Below are 22,539 nucleotides of genomic sequence, written 5' to 3' on the forward strand. Positions count from 1 at the left end.
GTACAAGATGGATAAATCCTCATGTTTTTATCTGTGAATAAAGAGGGTTATAGTTTCAACAATCGTTTTCTTAGTCACAGCTTTGAAAAATCGAAATCGTCTTTGTCTTTAATCTTTATTTGACTGCTGGCAAATTATTTAATAGTGTCAATAAAAACATGGGTTAATGAACCAACTGGCATTTCATTTTGTGCTACACATTAGATCATTAACATCTACTAATGTCAAGGTCTGAAAGGCTTTCCGATAACCTAGTGATCACAAAAACATCCTGTACTTTGAAACTACATTAAGCGTTATTATATTCCTCCAGACAGACTGTGCCCCCATTGAATGTTGTGACCCAGGGATAAAGAGCATTTTATGAAGAATAAGATAATCATTTTGTGTGTGACATCATATTTGAACAGCAGCGAGTGGAACAAATAGCTACCATTAAATCCAATCATGAATCATCTACCTGAAAGTAAAGTGCAAATTGTACTGCAATATATTTAACGGTCCAGATAAGAGCTATAACATTTTTTCAGTCTATCTGATTTTGCAGTGAAACTCATGTATACTAAAGTATCATGAGAGTATAGCAATATAGGCCTACATACAGTAGAATTGAACTCTATAGAGTTACATAGTACAGTCAAAGTTCACATACTTATCTTTGGGCTATTTCCTTAGAGGATGTGTGCTCTGACACAGTAGAGGATACGTAGTTATTTCTATTATAACCACATTAAAAGGGTTTATTTACCCTATTCTGTTTAAAAACGTGGAGGGTCAGCTGCTGCGGACTTAACAGCAGTTATAACTCAACATTATAGCAACTTGAATTTAATCTAAGGAAAGGAAAACACATTGTATTCACCATTACCTACATATTTATTTCTCAACATGATTAAGGTTTTTGTGCACACAAAGTAAATTGCATTTCACATAGTTCAGTAAAACTAGAAAAAGAAAGAAATGTGTTTTTGAGTTAAGTCATATATTGTTGATTCACAAGCTTCTGAGAAATGCATTCTTGATCAATTTGAGAACAATAGCTTTTTATGACTAACTTAAAGCATAGTTGGAGTACTTCCTCCAACACATGAACTCATTCATGATTAATCCACTTCGTATTTACTTTCATGATGACATGTTGGTTTTTTAAGGTCAAAGTCAGACCAAATATAGTCATCATCTTATCTATTGCTCAAGTTATTTCAAAACATGTTTAACATCACGTCCAGCTGAACAATGAAATAATGTATGCTAGATTGTCACTCTTATCCTTCAATTCCTGAGGAGTTCACATTAGTACATAACGTGTCTGTCAATTAGTGATGACATGTTTCATAGAGGGCAGTCTATGTTTTCCCGCAGTGTGTTTCACAGCACAGCATTTCACTGCCGGGTTGAGGACGACGCACAATGAGTAAGCCATTAGCTCTGCTTTTCCTTCAATGAAGCTGTTTTTTTTTACAGATCGGAGCAGGTATTTTGCTTATTATTAAGCCACAAAGACTATTTCAGAATCAGAATCAGAATGTGAAGTTTACTTTTTATATATATCTTTCAGTGTAAACTGGAAACTGAGTTTAATACTTGTTTGGCATTCCTGGTTGGTAAAGTTTAGGCTGCTCTTCCAAAAGCTGCTGCATGAGCGTGAACAAGGATTGTTTGTTTTTTTCAGCGGAAACTGACGGGGTCCAGCTTCAGAAAATAACCCACGCCAAAGGAAATGGCGTGGACAACCAGGCTTTTGAATCAGAGGTATGTATTACATTTCCTTTCTTTAAAGATAATGAAACAACATGATCATAAAAAATATTCCATTATTTTCTCAGGAGGATGGCATTACTGAAACGAATGACTTCAAAAGTCAAACCAATGAGACTAAAAAGGGATTGGGATCATACTTAAGGTGTGTCAAGTTATTATTTTGTATATTTTTGAGTTACAATTGTTTCCTCTTGGGTGCAATTATCACTGCAGGTGGACTGCTTCTACGATGTTCATTATTGTTATACAATATGTAAATGAACAGTACTGTATATGTGCATAATTAATATACTGTCAACCATAAATATGCAGCTTTTTTCTGTGCTACTATAACGTTTTAAAACATTTTTTGGGCAAATATACATTACGTGATATGGAATCTTTAATCATGTGAAAACCTTAATTTTTTGACCCAAGAGAATACTATTTAAAACAGAAATGTGTTATGTGTACATTCGTCCTGAACTTCAGCCAAGTTTCCAAGCCGATAAATGCCACACAGGATTACATCAAGGCTCATTCACAAACCTTCAAATATGTTGTGCTGGGCATACTTGGAGCAGGTAATACTAAAAGTCTATTTATGTCCAAAAAATTTGCAATCAGTGAATGTATATAGAGAATATTTTTTTGTAAATGCTTTTTTCTATCGTGTAGGTTATGTGGCTTACTTCATCGCAGCCTGTGTATTGGATTTCCAGAGGGCCATCGCTCTTGTAGTCCTCACCAGTTTAGCTATTGTTGCTAAATCATATGAACTTCTGAAGGAGTACAAAGGAAAAAGCATCAGTCAGTGTTTCAGCCCTGCTGTGAGATGCTTCAAATCCAACTCTAAATGGCTAACATGGTGAGTGGACGTCTTGTTTTTAGTTCAATAAGCTACACAATATGAAAGCTGTTTATGAAGGAAGGTGTGTTTTATTGTGTTTAAAGGGTCTTTATCTTAGCAGTTGTGGCCCTGCTTGTACTGTGGCTCGCCTTAAACACGGGAACTGATCAGCTAATTTCGTTTGGAGGTGTGTGTCTGTTCCTCGTGCTTCTGTATCTCTTGTCAGCACACAGGACAGCGGTAAGTTTTGCAGAGTCAACCACTGACTATATACTCAAGGATGCATGATCACTGTGATGGGAAATGTTTCGAAACAGCTCTGGAGTTATTGCTCAAGTTATATGTGTCTGTTTTACTGAGACATGTCATATCATTTGGACTTGTGCTCATATCACCTTAAGGTTTAGCAGAGATGCTTTCTTGGGATAACGCAAGGCTTTCTGGCAACTCCCTGATACAGTCACTAACTATTTCCTTTTTGAAAATCTTTTAGGTGTCATGGAGGCCTGTGTTTTGGGGTCTTGGGATGCAGTTCTGTATCGGCCTTTTTGTTATAAGAACCACGGTCGGATTCATAGCGTTTGAATGGCTTGGAAAACAAGTGCAGGTATTTCACTTAATGTTTTCATTATTACCATATCCAAAATACGTATCGAACTCTGAAATGAAAGGTACCTTCTATTAAAAGTAAAGGAATCACATCTAGGAAGGTTTAAGGCTTTGTAAACGTTTGTAACCTCATCATGGTTTATAGTCATATCTTGCTTTCTCAATTATTATATCAGAAATGTCAAATACAAATACCATACATTTTAATAACATCCTTAAACTTTTATTTTCAACTCATAAAGGAGTAGTTTTACTGTGAAATCACTCCTCGTTTGCACATCAGTCTTTGCTTGTGTTTACAGTGTTACTCATCCACCAAGGAACACTAGTCTTTAACTGAGTGGATCATATATGCTTATCTTTAGAGCTACTTTATGGTGCTGTTCAGCCTCACTTTTGGTCATCTAAGGGTGAAATCAGCACAATGTGAGAGATGCATGTCACTTTTTAATTTGTGGTAGCCTAATTAGTTAAATGATTTCCTATTACCAAATCCTAATTATGAAAGGATGAATGGATTAAGAAAATAAGTAATAATTTGAAATAATGCAACCCATGTTTTTTTTTTCTTGTGTTTACAGATATTCCTTGACTATACCAAAGAAGGGTCCAGATTTGTTTTTGGGGATCTGATCGATAACATATTTGCCTTTCAAGTAAGTGGTGACATTGAATTATATATTGGCACTAAACCAATATTCTATTTTTTTTTTAAATTGAACACGATGTCATTTCTTTTGTGATTTCTTCCTCAGGCTTTGCCCATTGTTGTGTTCTTCAGCAGCGTGATGTCAATACTTTACTTTTTGGGAATAATGCAGTGGCTCATTTTGAAGGTAAAGAAAGATTTTAATTTGTTGCTCACGGCAGCAAAGTTCTGGTGGTGTATTACTTACGTCTGCACTGTCATAATATGAACAACAGCCATGTGTTTTTGTCCATGCAGATCTCATGGGTTATGCAGATAACGATGGGAACCTCTCCCACAGAGACCTTGAGTGTGGCAGGCAATATATTTGTTGGACAGGTACTCAGAGCAACACTTGATTAATGTGCACTTCTATCTCTCACATTTGACATTTGAGTACATTTGGCTTTGACATCTCAGAAAGCTGGGATTCATTAATCTAAGTTTCATGACTGAATACAAAACATTATGAACTGCAGTAAAATATCCTAAAGTTTCTCTGTTGTTTACTTTTGCTCTACCTTTTTTGTGCTTTAGACTGAAGCGCCGCTGCTGATCCGCCCTTATTTAATTGACATGACCAAATCTGAGATCCATGCTGTTATGACTGGTGGATTTGCCACCATTGCAGGCAGTGTTATGGGGGCATTCATCTCATTTGGGGTGAGATTACGTTTTTATTGTAATTGCATAATACACAAATAATGATTACAAAAATATATCTATATGAATATCAATCTTTTTTATGGGTGCTACTTGATATCAGTGTAAAGGCTCCGAGGTAAAAGCAGGTTTAACTTTGTAGGAAGTTATAAGCAAAGGCACATTCCACAGTCCTGGAGGGAAAACAATTCATGATGAGAATATCTGAAAAAAAGAAAAGAAATATGTACACCTCCTCTCTTTAAAAGCATTTTCTTTAAAACAGTAGATCAATTAAACACCAAATGTGATCCAGTTTAAACTTAAACTAACACTAAGAGGTTTAATGTTTAAAACGGACAATGGCCAAAATATTATTGGCCAACAAGTGCATCTCCAAGGAGAAGACATTTGAGATTCTCAGCCAATCCTTATTATCCTAACGTGGTTACAAAGTGAACTTTTAGTAAGCAAGCTAGCAGTCAATATTATGCTTTGTGAACAATTATAGAGCAGGTATTTCTGAAAAATGTGCAAGGCTTTAGTCAGGACTCAGATCAGAAACGAACGCGACCCAGGATGAAAACTTGGGACATACCCACACAAATATTAACTTTTTAAGTAAACTTTTTAGAGCCAATAAAGTTTAATAGCTGACGATAAAGCGGTTAGAACTATGAGGGGCCGTTAGGGACATTGTTCAGAAATACCGTTCACATACATATGTGAAACATTCTCACACACACAACTGAAACCAAAATCATTTACAAACATATTTTAAAATCTCATAAACACATATGAAACGCTCTCACACACATAAGAAATCCAAAATTGTTCACATACACATGTGAAACGCTCTCATATACACGTGTGAAACGCACTCACACACGAAATGCGATTTCAGTATGTTGTGTGAGAGGGATTTCAATATGTTGTGTGAGCATCTCAGTTGAAACGGAAGGCTTTTTAAAAAAAACAGCGAAGAACCTCGAAAACAATATTTTTCGTCTGTCCGTTTTGCTTGTTACGGAAGAGGATTAGGGCCACATGATTTTTTTTGTTGGGGATGTCAGAATGCTGACTTTAAAGTCAGAATTCTGACATCCCCCAAAAAATTGTTTTCATGTGGCCCTAATCCTCTTCCGTAGCTTGTCATGTCATCATGTCTGCTCAGCAGCCTGCACAAAGCTTAACGGAGGCAGCAGCGTTGTTAAATAATATCCTGGCCTCAGCGGCCTATTAGAACGCTATCGAACGTGGCCACAACCGGGCCGCAACCGACTGTTGGAACTGCAAGTGGGGACACCATGCACGGTCAGCTATCGTCCCTCTTCCCGTCCCGCTGCGGGCAACGGCCCACTACTGTCCATGTGCCAAAGCAGTGTTGTGATTGATATCGGTGCGCACAGTCTCTCTCTCTCCTACGGGAAGCTGTATTATTTAACAACGCTGCTGCCTCCTTTAAGATTTGTGCAGGTTGCTGAGCAGACATGATGGAACAACCGAACGGACAGACGAAAAATACTGTTTTTTTGCGGTTCTTCGCTGTTTTTTTTTAAACGCCTTCCGTTTCAACTGAAATCCCCATCACACAATGTACTGAAATCGCTCTCACACAACATACTGCAATCCCCCTCACACAACATACTGCAATCCCCCTCACACAACATACTGAAATCCCCCTCACACAACATCCTGAAATTGCATTTCGTGTGTGTGTGTGTGAGAGCGTTTCACATGTGTGTGTGAGAGATTTTAACATAAGTTTGTAAGTGATTTTTGGTTTTGGTAACCCTCATATAGAACAAGGATTTGAAAATTGCACTTTATTTTTCAATGTGGTTTTAATTACTGAAATATTCAATGATTCATGTTACTGGCATCTAAAGTGTCCTGGGAGAGGATCTACAAAAAGGTTACTGAACAACAGAGAAAAGTTAATAATCAATAAAAGTAGGTCTGCTGACTGATAAGCATTCAAAAAACATCCTCAAAAAGCTGCTAAGCATCAGATCATTGAACAATTAACAGATGGAAGAGAACTATGTTGACATTATGAAACAATGGACCCCTGGGCAATAACAGAAAAAAAAGCACCTCCCAAAGACCAATTGCAAAGAGGGGAGAGAAAGAGGATGACATTAATACAAGGTGCCAGCAGGTCAGATTCAAGCCACTGCATGACTCATCCTTGTCTTAGCCAACCATGATTGTTGAGCAAATCAACATCAACAACATTAAAACAGGAAAAGATGCTGGCTGGACAAGGGATAGGTTTGACCAACATGATCAGTTTTGCATTGGTATATCTCATAATGGTACTCTTTCTCTGTTAAACAATGCAAAGGCTTTACATTTAGATATTCAGTATAAAACTGAGGTTGATTTTGACTTTTTAATGTTTGACAATGGTTTTGTTTACTTAAATTACAGCATACCAAACACTGTATTTGTTGCTTATTAATGCAGAATCTCCTTTAAAGTCTAACTCCTGAATGGAATTACATGTCCTTGTACTTTGCAGATTGATCCGTCCTCCTTGATTTCAGCCTCTGTAATGGCTGCTCCTTGCGCTTTGGCCATCTCCAAACTTTCTTACCCAGAAACAGAGAGAGTGCCTTCAAGTCAGACAAGAGTATTAAAGTGGCTGCTGGGTGTGTATATATGTCCCTTAAATCCTCTTGTGTTTTCATGACTTTTCTATTTCTGTGAATTTTAAATATTACATTCTTAACTATATAGTGATGAACGGAACATCCTGGAGGCTGCTAGCAATGGAGCGTCTGCCTCAATCGGGCTTGTTGCAAACATTGCTGCAAATCTGATAGCCTTCCTAGCCATACTCGGGTTCATAAATGAAGCATTGAGTTGGTTGGGCGGTATGGTGGGATACCCTTCAATCACATTTCAGGTATGTTTCAGCACAAGACCCAACACTTAAATGTTATAATGTTTTATTTTCTATTAAATATTTATTTTTTATTCCTTATGCCAAATGTGTTATTCAAAAATTACTGGCTATCAAAAGATACAAAAGAGCTTATAAAATGACATTGCTACTAAAAAAATATAAGTAATATTAATTAAAAAGTAAATTAATAGTTGTTTTGATCATGTAATCTCTTATCTATAATTTATCAAATTGTTTGGACTGACATTACAAAGATTCCACTTTTCCTGTGATGAGCTATGGAATTTTACAATATAAAAAATAAATAACAATTTGTCTGCCTGTGTTCATAGTGGCTTTGCTCCTATGTATTCATGCCGGTGGCCTTTGTGATGGGAATACCGTATGAGGAGAGTTTCACTGTGGCTGAACTCATCGGGACAAAGCTCTTCCTCAATGAGTTTGTGGCTTATCAGAAACTCTCTGCACTGAAGACCAACAGACTCAGTGGAATTGACCAAATTGTGGGAGGACAATTACAATGGTTATCAGTAAGTAAATGTTCTTAATTGGAGTTAGTATAGGGGTGCTTTACACTTATAAATGAGGAGCACTGATGAAGAAATTATAGGGAAATTATTTTAGGAAACGCAGAATAAAATGACATGACTTTTTTGTTTTGTTTCAGGTCCGGTCAGAAATAATCAGCACTTATTCTCTTTGTGGATTTGCTAACTTCAGCTCACTTGGTATTATGATTGGAGGCCTGAGTGAGTATTTTCTCATCCCATCGTCATTGTTTTGTCCTGCCACAGGATAATTTTTAAGTAATAATTTTTCTTTTCTCAAAGCCTCAATATGCCCTTCCAGAAGAAATGACATCTCCTCTATGGTGTTGAGAGCTATGCTCACTGCAACTACTGTGTCTCTCATCAATGCTTGTATTGCAGGTAAGAGTGTTTGAATTGAACTGGGAGTGCAGTTTCAGGTTGTGGCGTAACTGAGAAGCTTTTTCACTTTTTTTCTTAGGGATCCTCTTTGTTCCATTGGACTGCGTGAATCTGTTCACTACATCAGTTTTCAATGCAACTGATGTAGATATTCAAACTTGCTGCCAAGACCTCTTTCAAAAAAGGTATGTACATTTTTATTAAAGGAATTAACACATTTGAAAGGAAAAACATCAGGGCCACAGGTTTAATAGATCTTAAAATGTGCATTTGTGTAGCTGTGATCAATTGAGTTAATATCTGTCAATAACTGTTTCTGGACTAACATCTCAACATTTTTTGTTGCAGCACTGATATCAACGGGACCATCTCATTTGAAGAATCGTGGAGCACAGTTACAAACGTCACTGTGTTTCTCGCTAAATGCTGTCAGTGCTGTAATCTCTCTGATGTGCCAGTTTGTTTCTAGGGGAGAAGAGACACACCAGTGTAGTTAATTTACGGGTCTTTCTTTACCTGTGTTGTATATTTGTATCACAGTTAATGTAAAAATGTGACACAAGATGAATGTATCTTTCATGTATAGTTTTGTAATTTTATGCAGATTTTATTTAAAGGATTTAAAGGACAATCCTTAAGAAATATACTTTGTCAAATATTCTGGCATCAAAAGTTTGATTAGTGTGAATATTTAAAATTAAATGAAGTGATTAAATAATGTTACAAAGTTATTCATTTTAAACATTTTTATTAAAAAAAAGAAATTTGCTGACATGATTTGACATGACAAACAGCACACGTGGTGAACACACTTATTCTTCTTAATCACTCATTCAATTACTCAGACTTCAGATAATCAGTCCACGAACTTTATGTACACATAAACACAATACAGTTTGTTTAATAGACACCACAACCTAACATTACAGTGATTTCACCATCATCCTCTGTTCGATTTTTCAACCTGATTTCAACCTCTTTTAAAATTTCTATATGATAAAGAATCATGCAATTACAGAGATGTTAACGGCAGCTTTGAGAACTCTCCTTGATCATTGACGATAATCCCTTTTAGGAATTCCTTAGGATTTCATGTCAGGGCTTTATTAATCGGAAAAAGGCAAGTGATTACAGTTACTCTTTAACTTTGAATACCTGCACTAGAAATACTCACAGCTCTCTTGTTCAGTGGAAGGTGATTGTCAGGTTGCTGTAAAACTTTACAGATTTCATTCAGGGAGCCTTACTTAGTGGTTAATAGGCTTCTGAAAGTGCTGAGCCTGCTCTTTTTGTTCAGTGTGCTTTTATCCCACAGTCCATAGGTCGGATCCAAATTACTTTGTGGAAGTCATTCAGCAGCTTTCCATATGCTGGGAACACACCCGTGTGTTTTCATGTCAATGAGCATACCATAGTTAAAGACGTTTCTGGTAAGCCACTTACTGCTCATTGCTTTGCATTCACCAGCATATATTGAAATGAACTGAAATTGACAAAGAGGACTCATTAAAGGCGCAGATAAAAAGTATTCAAAAACTACAAAAAAGTTATGCCAAAAACAAAGTGCTCACAAAAATCCTCGACCTCAAAAAGTCGTCATTTCACAGCCAAAATGCTGCATAGGCATTATTATTGCAAGCCATAAATAAAGTCTCTAAAATAAATGTTCGATCCTACTACATACTGTACATCGCAGGAAAATGCAGCATTAATATGAATATGTTACCTCAACCCCCTCTGTGGCTTTGGTTTTATTATCCATAGTATCATCTTTTATGTCAGGTTAATTGTTCAATGATGATTTTATTAAATTATTACTTTGAGAATTGTTTGTCCACTCGTAGCGCTAAGACCGATAAGACTCTGAGGCAACTGTTTCAAACTATTCAATAACTAACTTCAACTCCACTCTGACCAAGTGTTTCTTTTGCTTTTGTAAAAGTTTACAATGCTTTAGCTGTTGACATTCTTACCAACCTTTCAGCTACAGCCAGTAGCTGGAGGATAGATGTCTTATAGTGTAATTGTAATGACAGCTGAGAAATTCTTAATGACAAGTCAGGTTAACACAATACTCCTTTTAGTCTCACCCTTTAAGTCCATACTGGTTTTTCATTACTGGAAAGAAAATGTAATACTGCACCATTTAAAGCAAGAAAAATCTTGCTTGACAAAGAAGAGGCATTTCCTCCTACCTCACTTCAAGAAGATCTACAGTTACTGCAGGCTTGGGCTTTGCGCCTGATTTACTATCCTCGGTCTCCTGGACTTTTCTAGTCACCTTTGGGCTAGGCTTTCTGGACAGCTGAGGACTGTTTCCTTTCCGCTGCAGTTGCGGGCTGTTAGAGCCCAACTTGCGGTTGAGCAGGGGGCTCCTGGAGCCCTTTATCTTTGTGGAATGACAGTCAATAGACTTCAGTGAGCGAAGGCCGAGAAGTCCACAGTAGTAGTTGCACTGATGGTGTGTCAGGAACTGTTCGAACACCTCGGGAGAGCCCTGCTCTGTTAGTCCTTGGTATCTGAAATAAAGGGGAAATCTTTTTAGCCTAGCTGGTCTGACAGAGAGTTAAATTAACATTTGTATGTCCTTGTGTTGATACAAACCCTTTTGACTTGGTCACAACTCCAACATTAGTTATCTTTGTTTCAACACCTGCAAAAAGTAAATCACACAAATTATTAATATTATAATTCCAACAATAGATAAGTTAGTGCACTTGTTATAAGCTATTTGTGCCTTACCCTCCAGACGAGTAACCAGCAAATTGCCATGTGTCCACTGATGGATCCAATGCTGGAAGGTGCTGCCTTTCTGCTCCACCTCAGAGCCGGTTTGTGTTATCAGCCTGCCTTTAGGATCCATCCTGCAGTACTTGAGGAATTCACCTTTAAGGTCAGCTTCCAATTTGGCATATGGCACAGAGTTTGCAGGCCGGTACATCAGATACTGAGGAATCACTCTGTGGGAATTATAAAACCGGGTTCATCACAAGCAGTGATTTACATATTTAATAGGAATTTATCATCAGAGTTACTATATAATAAGTGTGGTACTTACTCTAGCGAAAAGCCAAAGTTTTCAATAAGTCTTGCTTCAGCCGCAAAGATTTTACAGTATTCTCGCATCATGTTTTGGACTTTGATTTCCTAGCAACACAAAGAATTTAATAAAGCAGATCAATGTCATGAAATCGAGTCACAAGGAATTATTGGAGGCAATTAACAAACAACTCTACCACTCACTTGCTTAGTTATCTGTAGATTTTTGTCTGCAAGGTTGTTCTCCTGTGTGTTCCCGTAGGCGATGGGGCTTTGAACTTTGATGATGCAGGCGCTTCCAGACTCAAAGACGGGATCCAGGCCGTAAATTACCTTCACTTTGCTGGTCTTGTGAGAGCAGCCCTCTCCAATCTGCGCAGTTTCTGTCATAATGCGGCCAAAATATTTTTCTCCCCAGCTGCCACAGTCCGCCAGGCCTTTGCTGAACAGCAGTGGGGTCATCTCGATTTCCTCTCCAACTAAAGGAAACAGAAACGCATATTAACATCAAGCAATATTTACAGAAACACGTTGGGTGATATGTTACATTAACTAAATAATTTACCTTCCAAGTCATCTTTTAGTAGAATCTCAGACAGAACTGTAAAACACAATACAGAAAGAGTGATGCAATCAGTTTTTATATGATATTAGAAATAGATTTGACATTTTTTAAGGGATACTGTATCTTACTGTCCTCGCTGAGCAGGAAGTCAGTGGTGTCAGTCCCATATTCATTATTGATCGTACAGCCATATACTCCACAGTCATGGCTTGATGCTAAAACAACAGCCAGTGCTACCTGGCTCTCATCTCCTCCACTTGAGGATAAAAAAGGGGAAAAACACATAATCATGAAACCAGTTTAGATGAAGATTCAACATCAACCCACAAGGTGTCACTGTGAGACAGATGGCCCGCTCTGTGGCAGCAGTGTGCTGACACAGCAGCCCTTAGCACATATATAGACATTTAATGCCCCCTGGAGATGGGGAAAATATTGTGTCAGGTTACAGCGTCGGTGTCTAGCCAGAGTTTCACCCCTCTGTGCCACAGCTGTGGGGCTCTCAGTCACATGAGCTGGACATGTCTGCAGTGAGAATTTGAAAATGACAGAAAGCCATGGGCGAACTCAGAAGCCCAAATTAATCCTGTTCATCCTTGACGCTTTATTGTCGCACTTTTGGAGCCATTCATTTTTACTGGTCATGTCAGTTGTAAATGCTTAAAACTATAGCAGCAGTAAGTAATACAACAACTCAAGCACCATGTGACACTGTAGCGTATTTGTATTACAGGTGGTTCAAGCAGTGTTCTTGTAAGTTAAGAAGGGGATTTACCTTCTCTTCACTTCTAGAATTTCTTCCTCATCTCTGTACCACTTGATGGTGGAGTCACTGAGCACGTTGAAGAACTGGCACCACAGCTTCAGGTGTCCAGAGGCATCCGGGAACGGCTCTCCCCGGATCTTACGGATGACCTGTGGAGCTGGTGATGCATGAGAGAGGGGGTGCTCAACAAGGGGCCCAAGGTAAATATATACTCTACTGGAGAGTTGAGACTTTCTAATGTTTCCACTTCCTCGAGTACTTGTCTGCTAGATTCAAGTGTTGACAAACAAACTATTTGACGTAACCACTCGTGTTACGATATTTTGTGAAAAACTAAACAAAAAAGTCAAATAATATAAATTAAATAAGCTGACATTGAACAGCTTATTTAGTATTAAGCCATATTGTAAATATATTTTCTAGTTTTTATGAAAAGTTGTAGTGTTAACACGATATCCTATTGGTACCTACAAGTTGATACAGCTCTCATTCGAAAATATGCACACCATAACATATTCACAAATTTCAATCTTTAATTTAGTCTTTTACCTTTCAAAGGGTCTAGCTTCTTTTCAGCAGGTTTCTCCTCTGATTTGTTGCTGACTGGATCCACAGTGGGAGTCTCCTCCACAACTTTTGGCACCTCCAAGGTGGCCTTTCTGCGGCTCAGCAGAGGAGAGCGCCTTTCCATTGGTGGGGTATTTTGTCCTGTGGGAGCTTGTAGTAATGCTGCTCTGCGTGCCTGGCTGGGTGACATGTAAGGGGTCTCCTTCTTGCCTTGAGTATCCAAGGCACCGACCACTGCTCCCTCTCCATCTTCTTTAGGTTTTGGCATGAAGATCTTACGACGAGCTCCGGAGGCCAGCTCCTCAGGCGTGGCGGAGCGTATGAGTGACAGACTATCTCTGCGCTTTAGACGGGGACTGCTCTCACAGGAGAGGGAGGATGTCGGTGTTGAGCCTCCACTTAAATCTTCATCTATTTTGTCATTAGTTAATATGTCCGAGTCTTGAGAAGCTCTGGACATGAATTTTCGAAGACTGGCTGGGCTCAATGATGGGTGTGTTGGGGGTTTAAAGCAGAGTCTCTCAACAGTTGGCCTGTTTCTTTGGAGGTCCTCTACAGACACAGTATTCTCTATCTTTGCCTCTTTTAGGGGTTTTACCTTCAAAACTTCAGGTACAGTGTTGTCTTCTGCTACGTTACTGAAAGATGGCACATAGTCACCAACCTTTGGTATCAGAGCTTCATATGGCATAGAGGGAGTGTTTTCTTTAATACCCTTTTCTGTAGTTTCTACTTGGTTCTGCTTGCCTCTTTGAGTTTTTTCAGCTGCAGTGGTATTATTGTCATCATTCCTGGTTCCCCTTTGCGGCGCAGCTGAAGTTTCTGTTTCTATCCACCCACTTTGCATGGGCAGTGTGAGTCCAGAATCATTTTCATGACAAGTGACTGAGATTGGTGGCACCACAAACAAAGGCAACGTTGGAGTATCAACAGGCTGCCTTGCCTTTACACACACTTCGTCCTCAGTGCATGAAACACTTATAACAGGAATTGATGCATGATTCATCTGAGGGAGCTGTTCGCTGCTCTTCTTGTGTGCTGGCTCCTGCTCAAATATATTTGTCTTGTCATCTAATTGCGCAATTTCCTTTACTCATCTGTAAGTGAGGGGTTGCTATCATTTTGCATACTTTTCTGTGTGGGCAGCAAACTTGGACAGTTATCCACATTCTGCTCTATAACGTCAGACACATGAGTTGTATCATGTTTTTGCAAAGTAGGAGGCTCTGATTCTTTCTTGTTTGGTGTCAAAATAGCTAGAGGAAGCTCTTTGAGCTCAGGCTCCATTATTTCAATTATTGGAATTATAAAATGTTCAATTGGGTTTACGCCTGCCACAGTTGGATTTAAATCTGGGGTGTCTTCAATTGTAGATATTTGGATCTCTGGGATCTTCAGTGGAGGTTGACCCTTCTGAATTACACAGCCAACTTCAATGCTGTGTTTCTCTGAGATAAAAGCAATACCTTTCTTGTTCTCTGTTACTAAAAAGCTGTTTGATTCATCAAACTCATCTACTTTCACTGGCTTTATCTTCTCAGTCTTCACTTCTAACATTACACTCTCATTCATTGCTTCATTGCTCTCATTTTCTAAAATTGCCTCCATATCTTGTGTTTTAAGATTTTCACAACACTTCACTTCTGAATCTAAAGCAGCATTCAAAACCTCTTTCAATTTCTTTTCCTCTTCACTGCTTCTCAAACCTGTGTTTAAACTCTGTATTGCACTGGCATTGTGGGTTTTAGTGCTCCCCTCTACTACAGAAGAAGTGCATTCTTGTTGCATTTTTAGGTCACCCTTCTCTAAACTCTCTGGGGCTTCAGTAAACGGAAATCCTACATTCATTTCCTGAATAAGTGAAGTACATTCTGTCTGTTCTTCAACCTTATCTTTATCTACACTGTCTGTAGCCACAGCAGGGAGAGGTGAAAGCACCTGATCCGGCGTTTCAGATAGACATGGTTCTATTCTCTCTTCCAGTGAACCTGTTCTTAATTTGGTATTCTCAGATCTGTTTATATCCAAGCAAGGCTGTTCGTATGATTTCACTTCAGCTTTCTCATCCTCACATGACTTATCGGAGGAAGGGTCCTCCTCTGAGTCAGGTTCTTTGTCCATCTTTGCACTGCTTGTCTTCTCTTCCCGTAACGTTTTACAGGATGCTTTACCAAGGCTTTGGCTGTTTGACACTGAGATAAGATTGGAAGGGGGAGTGCAGCTCTTTCCCAAACTAGTGGGTGTGGGTGTGGGGGAGTGTTCCTCTCCATAAGGAGCATTGGTCTGTAGCAAAATTGATGTTTCATCCTTAGGTGAGGGCTCATCTCTTGAAGCGTGGTGATAAGGTTGTGGTGACACTACCAGGTGTTCTGGCTCCTGCTGGTGAACAAAGTCCTCTTTGATAGCTGATACTATCCGAGAATCTTTCTCGTCAGCCTGGTAAAGGAAACAAACCAACATTTTAGTACTTCAGGGCATTTGCAGCTATGGCAGTGTTTGTTACAATGAACTCCATGAAACACACGTGCCTCACACTGCTGGTACTTCCTATGCATGCATGTAACATTTGTTAGTGGCATAAACACCATACAAACTAATGATAGGTATTTTTAAGGAGCTTGTTAAAGAAGACTTATTGCAGTGACATTTGACACTGTGACACTTTTAGAATGAGAAATGTTTCTCTACCATAAATTAACAAAAGCATTAACAGTGACATTTTCTGATAAACTTGATATTGCAATGCAGTTTTATATTCCCCAGCCGAGGGGAAGAAAACAGAGGTCAGTCTGTGAACAAAGTTGATTAATTACAAGTTGATAGGTAAACTTGAGTTAAGTCAAGATATTCTTGTCAGCTTATTTTAGGCCTTTCTTTACCTCATGTCACGTGCAAGATGGCCCGGAGTCAAGTGTTTACATGCAATGGTCCAATTCAATATTTTTTAACTATTAGGGATTCTCATTTTTTTTAGATGAAAATCGTCAGAATTTAGTCAACAATTTATTCTAACTTTTAATTATTGATTTTTCATATGATGTAAGATGTCTATGGCTTTGAATAAAACAATTACACTGAGCTTGAAAGTGCTTCTGCTTTGCCTTATATGTTGAAACACGGACAGGGAAATTCCCACACTTACATTATGGAACTTGCTTGTCTTGACAAAAGACATGTCATAACACGCATGTTCTATACATCTGTTGTCATTATCAAGCTGTTGAGGTAACCAATCAAACTGAACATAATTCATTCAGTGTGGATAGCATTATGAGAAGATTTGTGAATGAAGCTTCAAGCTGTAGTTTTGTTTTTCCCTTTTTGCTCTTCATACCATTAAAATACATGCAGAAGAGTAGTGAAGCCAAATGCGCTGCGTGACAGCATGTTTGGCCAGCATTGAGCAGTAAAAAAAAAGTGGCTGCTTTCGATGGAAAGGAACTGGTGTCACATTCAGTCTAAAACTGAAGCAGTGGTCATCTCTACACCTCTGTGTCTAAATAGATAGCTCACCATTGTCAGAAAAAAACACTGTTCAGAAGCGTTTGACTTCCTCATATAAGTAATCCATGACGTCTAACAGTATATGCCGCCACCCTAGAAATGTATCGTTGTTGTTCTAAAGTAGGGCCACACATGAAATCATCAACTACGTTTAAACATAGAACCCTGTTTCGTTTTCCACATGTCATTGTGCACGAGAAAAATGTATGTAATGGACTATTTCATTGATGCTAGTTCACGGTGCAAAGCAATTGGATTGGTACACTCAGAATACCTTTACATACAAACTTATATTTTGTAAATTATCATAATTCAAAAATTATTCATCAGAGAATACAGTCTAAAAAACCTATAGCATTTGAGTGATTTATCATGTACAACAAAAGCCATTATATTTCTGCAAGGTTTGACCAATAATGAAATGCTTTTAAGTTATATATTCAACTGCTTTTCATAAACTATTTAAAGAGTGTCCCTTTGGCATCAACAGAGAAAAATAATCCTCTCATTTAAAATTAGTTTCAGGTCAAATCTGAGAAGCTTTTTCTTCATGTATCTAAATCAATGCACCCCTAAGAAATGCAAAAGTGGGAAGTACCCCATTCAGTATTCTTACTGTATGGGTGTTAACTGTACAGCACATAAATCATAGCATGATTTTCACAAATGGCATGCTTGAAAAAAATATTTAAGCTGACCATCGAGATGACAGAAGTACTGCCTTCCTGCCTCTCCTATGAACGAGGAAGAGGTTTATTTTAGGCTACGGGCCGGCGGTGAGGAATGTGTCCAATGTGACGAGGTCCTTCTTTCATGCAGAGACCTGCCGCTCTGCTCCCGCTCACCCAGACCCTCTGTCATGCAAAGCCCTGTTTGTAACATGAGAGCCCCTTCTGACATTTAGTTTCATCATGATCTCTGACGCACTGCTGTCCCACTCATTGCAGCCAACATATAAAGATATTCGCCATTCAATCTTACAGCGTGCTATGTAAATCCACAACATCCCCCACCCACAAGAATATCCACTGCAAATTGCTTGGTTCTTATAGTTCCCTATTTCTCACACACTATCTGGCCGGTGCACTCTTGAGTGATATTAGCGCTAGAAAACCACAGCCTCACATACTCACACCAGTATGACTCACTCCATCTGTGGTTGAACACTGTTGTACTATACTTTTTATATAGTACAACTTTTTTCCACGAATAATACATAACAATAAGTCATCATATGCTTCTTGTCAACCACATTTCAACCAGCAGCAGGTAAAATCCTAAAGTGTGTCATGGTTGACATAGTAGCTCATCTTGTATTATCTTGTCACACAAATGCACCCTATATATAACCCTCAAGTGGCAGCCAGCTGTCCTCCAAGACCGCTGTACGTACCTCAGTAAGAACTTGAAGCCCAGATAATGACATTTCTTCACCTGGACCAATGATCTTTTGACCCACAGACACCTCCATGACCTCCATAGGACTGTCATGTGCGTTCACACTCTCCCCCCTGGGCAGGTCTATGCTCTCAGGTGGTAACTTGTGTTCTGGTGGATGGACTGTGTGTTGAACAATGTCTTCATGCTTGTGTTCATGCGGCTTCAGTGACGTTGACTGTTGTTCTATATCCACAGTTTTAGAAGGCTGCTTTGGTTGATCTATTTCCATAGGTACAAAGTCCTCTTTGAGAGACTTGCACACTTGGTTCTGCTCCGGTTGCAACCGAAATGATGGTGGCGTTGAGACAGGGTAAGGGTCGAGCTCCCTCTCCTTGTTTTCAACGTGATCATGAGAGTCCTTTTTGCTCTTACCAAAGAAGAAATCTTTGACTGAGTGAAGCACAGAGGTTAAGGAAGTCTGGATGTTGTGATGGTCGTGATCCTTATGAACCTTATTGTGATGTTTGGCGTGTGAACCATGTTTTGTGTTAGGTACTGTGTGTGACATCTCCAACAGCCTTTCCTTTTCTTTGTCCCTCTCTGTGGCCAGTTCTTCTGCTCTCTTCTTCTCCCTGACATAATCTTCCTCTTTTTCTTGTTCTTCCCTCAATGTTTGCACAATCTCTCTCTCTTTACTGACACGTACAGTAGTTATATCCATCTCTTTAGGGGTTTCCCCTTTCGATGAGCTCTGTTTCTCCTCTACAGCCTGGGACTGGAGAGTCTCTGCCAGGAATTGTGCCAAACCGATTCCTCCATCATAGCAGTTTTCTCCTCCAATACCCATCATATTGGTTCTGCTGCAGCTGCCTTTGCTGCTACTGCTGTTATTAACCTCAGCATCTACACCATTTGTGATCTTTAGTTTCTTTTTTGCCAAGGTTTCCTCAGGTGGAGATATCTTCTTCTCTGAGACTTGGGATGTCACAGGTCCATTAGGTTCTGCAGCAGCTCCCAGTTGTTCAGCCTCAGGCTCCTTGACCGCTGGCTTCCTCTCCAGCGGGGGGACATGCCTCTTCCTTGGAGGACGCTCAGGGCTACTTTGCAGTTTCTCTTTCTCAATGTTTTCTTTACCCCCGTTCTTAGTGTTCTCCTCCAGTTCGCTCTTCTTCTTTTCTGCTTTCTGCTTCAGCTTTTCAAAGAACCTCTGGTGGATCTTGTACTCATTCATGGTGCCAACCTCCAAAACTCCTGAGCAGGAGACAATACCTTTGCTATTGCTAGCTGAAACCTGATAGATGGCTGCATCATCCAGTGTGCATCTGAAAACGGTAACAATCGCATATTATAGGTAAGCCAACGATGTAACAATTCTAAATAAACAAATGAGAAGCTGTATTTCTAATCATTTCCAAAGTTGCATTACATACTTGTAAATATGGAGGGTGTGGGTTTTTCCATTACGATGAATTTCATATTTTGGGAGTCCACAGTAACGGTCCATTTCCATATCATCCTTATACCATTTCAGTTCTGGAGCTGGGTAACCTAAAGACATGGGTAGTAAACATACAGTATAGAAGCTTTGGCACGAATGTCTTTTTAGGCTGTAAATCATGTTTATGATGTGTCAACTGCAGGAACAGCTGCTGCTGTTACAGGCCCACCTATCCAATATGCCTGAAGCTAAAAACACAACATCCGGAAAAAACAGCTTGAACATGATATGGGCTGTTGTGTTTAAAGAGCAGTTCAGGAAGAATAAAGTAGTTATTTGGTGCAAACAAGAGTAAATCCTTTCTTAGTGAACATACTGAAATGTTTCTGTTACTCTAACAAACCCCACACCAAGCCATGCAAGTGAACACACACGTACCTGATACCACACAGGAGAACTTCACATTGCAGTTTTCTGAAACTGCCTTTGATTTCAAGGTGGTCTCAAAGGACGGCTGTATGTCCTCGGTCAGTTGGGCCATGACGCTGCACAAAGTGCTCCTGGAAACAAACACTCATGCATTAGAGAGTAAATGTATTGCTTTCAAATCATAGATAGTTTTAGACTTCAGTATTATAACAGGGACCTCTTCACCTCTGTACAGTACATTCCAATAACTTACTTAATTAGGGAAAAAAAGGATGTTAAAGGAGATTTCTGGTAGTGACGAGAATGTGAAGGACTGACAAAGACTTGTGAGATGTCAAGCAAAACATGTTTGTCAATCCAACATTAAAAACGATGTTTATCAACGCAACACTGGACAAACCGGACACTTACATTACAGTTCAAACGTGTGTAGGTTTCATTCTTGGGGTAAACCATTTTTTGTGGTTAAGATGTTAGTTGGGAGGAAGGTTTTTAAAGTATGGATTACCTCGGTGGCCTGTAGTGAGAATACCTTGAATAGCTATTCAGAGAGGAGGCAAACGAAGTGATGTCAATGCTTGTGTTCTGTGTATAACCCACCTACATGAAATAGTTTAATATTGGCCCTCCTCTTTAACAAAAGGGGCACTTCCTTAGAGCACTTGTAGATTTAAAACAGAAACACATATAATTGATTTCATAATTTAGACAAAACACCCTTTAAAGAAATATAGATTATAGATGAGGCTGTCTACCTGTTTTCAGGCCTAACATTCGAGAGGTAAGGATTGCGGCTTTCCGAGCGGCCATTGGAAGAGCTGCCCTCCTCTTCACTGAAGCTGCTTGTCCTCCCACTGCCAGAGTAAGTGCGGGTCATTGGTCGTCTGGAAGTCATCGTCCACTGAGGCAACTAAAGGTAAAATCCAAGGGAAATGTATCACCCACAGTACAAAGAACTACTCTGCGTTCACGTCCAAGTTGTGTCTGTCTTCAAGGCTCAAATTTGATGGTGTTATCCATGTAGAAGCCTCTGGAGAAGAAGAAAAAGAAACACTTCAGAATGGTACCAGAATCCCTTGGAAGTTAAGGAAATATAGTATGAGGGTAATTTTCTTGTGTAGAAATCAAACACACTGTTCAGACTCAATGCCTGTCCTTTCTGACCAAGCAAAGTACTTTTGCATTGGAGCAAGTTATAAATAGGACCGGCTATCAGACTGTGGAAGGGCTGTAAGTGGTCAATCACAAACCAAAGACAGGCTATTGACTTGTACGTGTTAGGAATAAAATTCACGTGTTTCTTGCTCACCTTAAAACTAGGTAACATTTCCAACTTACCATTAGATGTTGTCAATGTTGCTTTGGAGCCGCAGTCTGTGAAGAAAGTCTCTGTAACTGCCTATCATAGACGCATGTGTTGCCAGCAGGGCCCTATTTATAGCAGCCCTACAAATAGTTGCAAGAGCACATACATTTTTCCAAATCTAGACTATAGACAGAAGTCTAAAAACGTTACTGAAATTAGAGTAAAAGCTAAACATTTAGACCAGAACAAATACCCAAAAATATCATACCATCAAGGGTTGTACAATAAATTGGTCCCGCTTTTTTGATTCATCTAATTAGGTCGGAAAACGGGTGTCCCATCTTGAGACACTGCTGTGGATGTGGACTTGCAAAACATGTCCATGAAAACAAATGCTCTATGTCCTGCTTTGCCCAAGAGTTGCATAAGGACAGTCCCCCTCACCTTGTATTGCAACACAGGGTCAAAACATAGAGACATGCTGCTCATGTCTCACATCAATTTGAGAAAAACAGGGTCAGCTGACAAATTAAATAATGGTATTTAACAACGTATAGCTATATGATGTGTTGGTTATAGTGTTTTCATGGTTTTAGACATTTCTTGAGTTGTTTTACTTAATTTTTAATTTCTTATTAGGATAAAACCTACTATACAATTAAAATTGTGTTTATAATTATATATTTATATTTACATCTAATACAGGTTTGTTTTCAACTCACTGTTCTATGTTGGCCATGACACACTTGAAAACGAGCCTGAGATGTTCCTGATGATTTTTTAAATAGCTTTAAAAAACAAAAGATAAAAAAAACTAACTCTCCTGAAAATTAGGCAATATATTATATTTAAACCTATCAACCTTATGTGAGAATGCCAAATACAATAGCTGTAAAGGACATGCTGAACATAATATCAGTATATTATACAGAATACTAGTACTTAATGGTATACAACAATTACATTAAATGTACAAATAAAACATTAGAGGGCATACCATTTGAATGTATTTAATTTAGATGCTTTAATAAACTGTAAATATCAGGCCATATTTTCTCGATCTCATTGAAAAATATTGTGTCCACTATTATGTCCCTAAACTAAATCTCAGTTATTTTACAACACCTCTAAAGGAGCCAGATTGCGCTTTACCGTAATGTTTGAAAAGTGGCTCCA

At 38.9% G+C, this 22,539-nt stretch overlaps 2 protein-coding genes across 2 annotated transcripts; one reads left to right on the plus strand and one right to left on the minus strand.

Annotated features, from left to right (window-relative positions):
* Nucleotides 1–1,191: 1,191 nt before the first annotated feature.
* On the plus strand, nucleotides 1,192–9,136 carry slc28a1 (solute carrier family 28 member 1). Its single transcript, XM_063904894.1, is given in 19 exon segments — nucleotides 1,192–1,414; nucleotides 1,673–1,752; nucleotides 1,827–1,903; nucleotides 2,233–2,324; nucleotides 2,419–2,608; nucleotides 2,695–2,830; nucleotides 3,084–3,197; nucleotides 3,781–3,855; nucleotides 3,955–4,035; nucleotides 4,146–4,226; nucleotides 4,425–4,550; nucleotides 7,054–7,132; nucleotides 7,135–7,183; nucleotides 7,272–7,440; nucleotides 7,773–7,970; nucleotides 8,108–8,189; nucleotides 8,271–8,369; nucleotides 8,449–8,554; nucleotides 8,718–9,136. Coding segments are annotated over 19 exon segments (1,959 nt in total). The 5' UTR covers nucleotides 1,192–1,410; the 3' UTR covers nucleotides 8,839–9,136.
* Nucleotides 9,098–21,473, minus strand: alpk3a (alpha-kinase 3a). The gene is given in 16 exon segments (XM_063904906.1): nucleotides 9,098–10,888; nucleotides 10,974–11,022; nucleotides 11,112–11,329; nucleotides 11,428–11,516; nucleotides 11,613–11,887; nucleotides 11,974–12,009; nucleotides 12,102–12,229; nucleotides 12,749–12,896; nucleotides 13,289–14,392; nucleotides 14,395–15,742; nucleotides 18,204–19,512; nucleotides 19,621–19,738; nucleotides 20,067–20,188; nucleotides 20,566–20,598; nucleotides 20,813–21,087; nucleotides 21,396–21,473. Coding segments are annotated over 15 exon segments (5,445 nt in total). The 5' UTR covers nucleotides 20,953–21,087; nucleotides 21,396–21,473; the 3' UTR covers nucleotides 9,098–10,560.
* Between the last annotated feature and the right edge of the window lie 1,066 nt (nucleotides 21,474–22,539).

This window comes from Eleginops maclovinus, chromosome 2, assembly GCF_036324505.1.
Source record: "Eleginops maclovinus isolate JMC-PN-2008 ecotype Puerto Natales chromosome 2, JC_Emac_rtc_rv5, whole genome shotgun sequence".
NCBI lineage: Eukaryota > Metazoa > Chordata > Actinopteri > Perciformes > Eleginopidae > Eleginops > Eleginops maclovinus.